Source organism: Otolemur garnettii, unplaced genomic scaffold (assembly GCF_000181295.1).
Source record: "Otolemur garnettii isolate 467f Iridium unplaced genomic scaffold, OtoGar3 scaffold00022, whole genome shotgun sequence".
NCBI lineage: Eukaryota > Metazoa > Chordata > Mammalia > Primates > Galagidae > Otolemur > Otolemur garnettii.
In genome coordinates this window covers 23,137,998-23,138,974 of record NW_003852417.1, presented here as the reverse complement: position 1 = coordinate 23,138,974, position 977 = coordinate 23,137,998, and the positions used below count along the sequence as shown (strand labels likewise).

At 36.7% G+C, this 977-nt stretch overlaps 1 protein-coding gene across 1 annotated transcript in view; it reads right to left on the bottom strand.

Annotated features, from left to right (window-relative positions):
• BIRC6 (baculoviral IAP repeat containing 6) overlaps window positions 1-977 on the bottom strand; it is a 271,529-nt gene that overhangs the window by 24,904 nt on the left and 245,648 nt on the right. The window contains exon 68 of the mRNA XM_023511826.1: window positions 135-352. Coding sequence (XP_023367594.1) covers window positions 135-352 — 218 coding nt within the window. The remainder of the gene's footprint in view (window positions 1-134; window positions 353-977) is intronic.

The following is a 977-nucleotide window of genomic DNA, read 5'->3' as shown; positions in this document are numbered from 1 at the left end:
TCCTTTCACTGAAGTCCATGTTCACCATAATTTTTACTGACTTTATTAAAATTCATGCTATTTCTAGTATTTGGTATGAATATTTGTGTAATTAGATTGGCCAGGGAGATACAGAAAAAAGGTCTCGTTTCTACCTTCATGATGTCAAGTCGCTCCTCATCACAGCGTACAAACACACTCGAAGATGATGACAGAGGCAGTGAGGTGGACAGTGTCACGGCCTCCTGGGCGAGGCGGCGGGCTCTGGCAGCGCTGTTTGCGTCATTTGCGTTTTTCACCTGAGACATGTAGTGGTAGTTTACTCTAAAACCCAACTTCCCATCTTCATCTTCAGAAACCATTTCAAATGTGTCTATAAGAAGGGGATAAAAAAGGAACCATACGGGAGACAGCTGTTACAATAAAAAACATGACAAATAATCACTAGTCCTTCTTCCCCCCAAAGAGAGGACAACAATGTGAAAGAACAGCCATTAAATATATGGGTTAACCCTGGGAGATGGATGAAGCATGAATTGGAAGCGAAAGAAATGATTTCCAGGCTACAATGTGGACACGCTAGGTAGCCTGTGTCAAGTAGCTAAATAACTGTGCAAAGTGGTAGATAATCTGTTACTAAAAGAGCAGTGCATATTTTGAGCTTGTTAAAAAAGTTTAAAGAAAGTATATCATCTTTTGCCAAAATAATTCAAAATATAAAATTATAAAAAGTCTTCTCACTATATTTCTATTTTTTTAAATATAATAAATCTTCACATTCACTGATTTGGAATTAGAGAACCAAAATGCCAGGTTGGAATTTATTTTTACATTATTTCAGGAATTTATGGTAATAAAATAAAAGATTATTAGGGCAATGTTTAAGTGACTCAGGAGAAAAAACCCCTATCTTCTAAGTACTCTGATATAATATCATTAGTAGTTTAATTTTTGTTTTTTAGACAGAGCCTCAAGCTGTCCCCCTGGGAAGAGTGCCG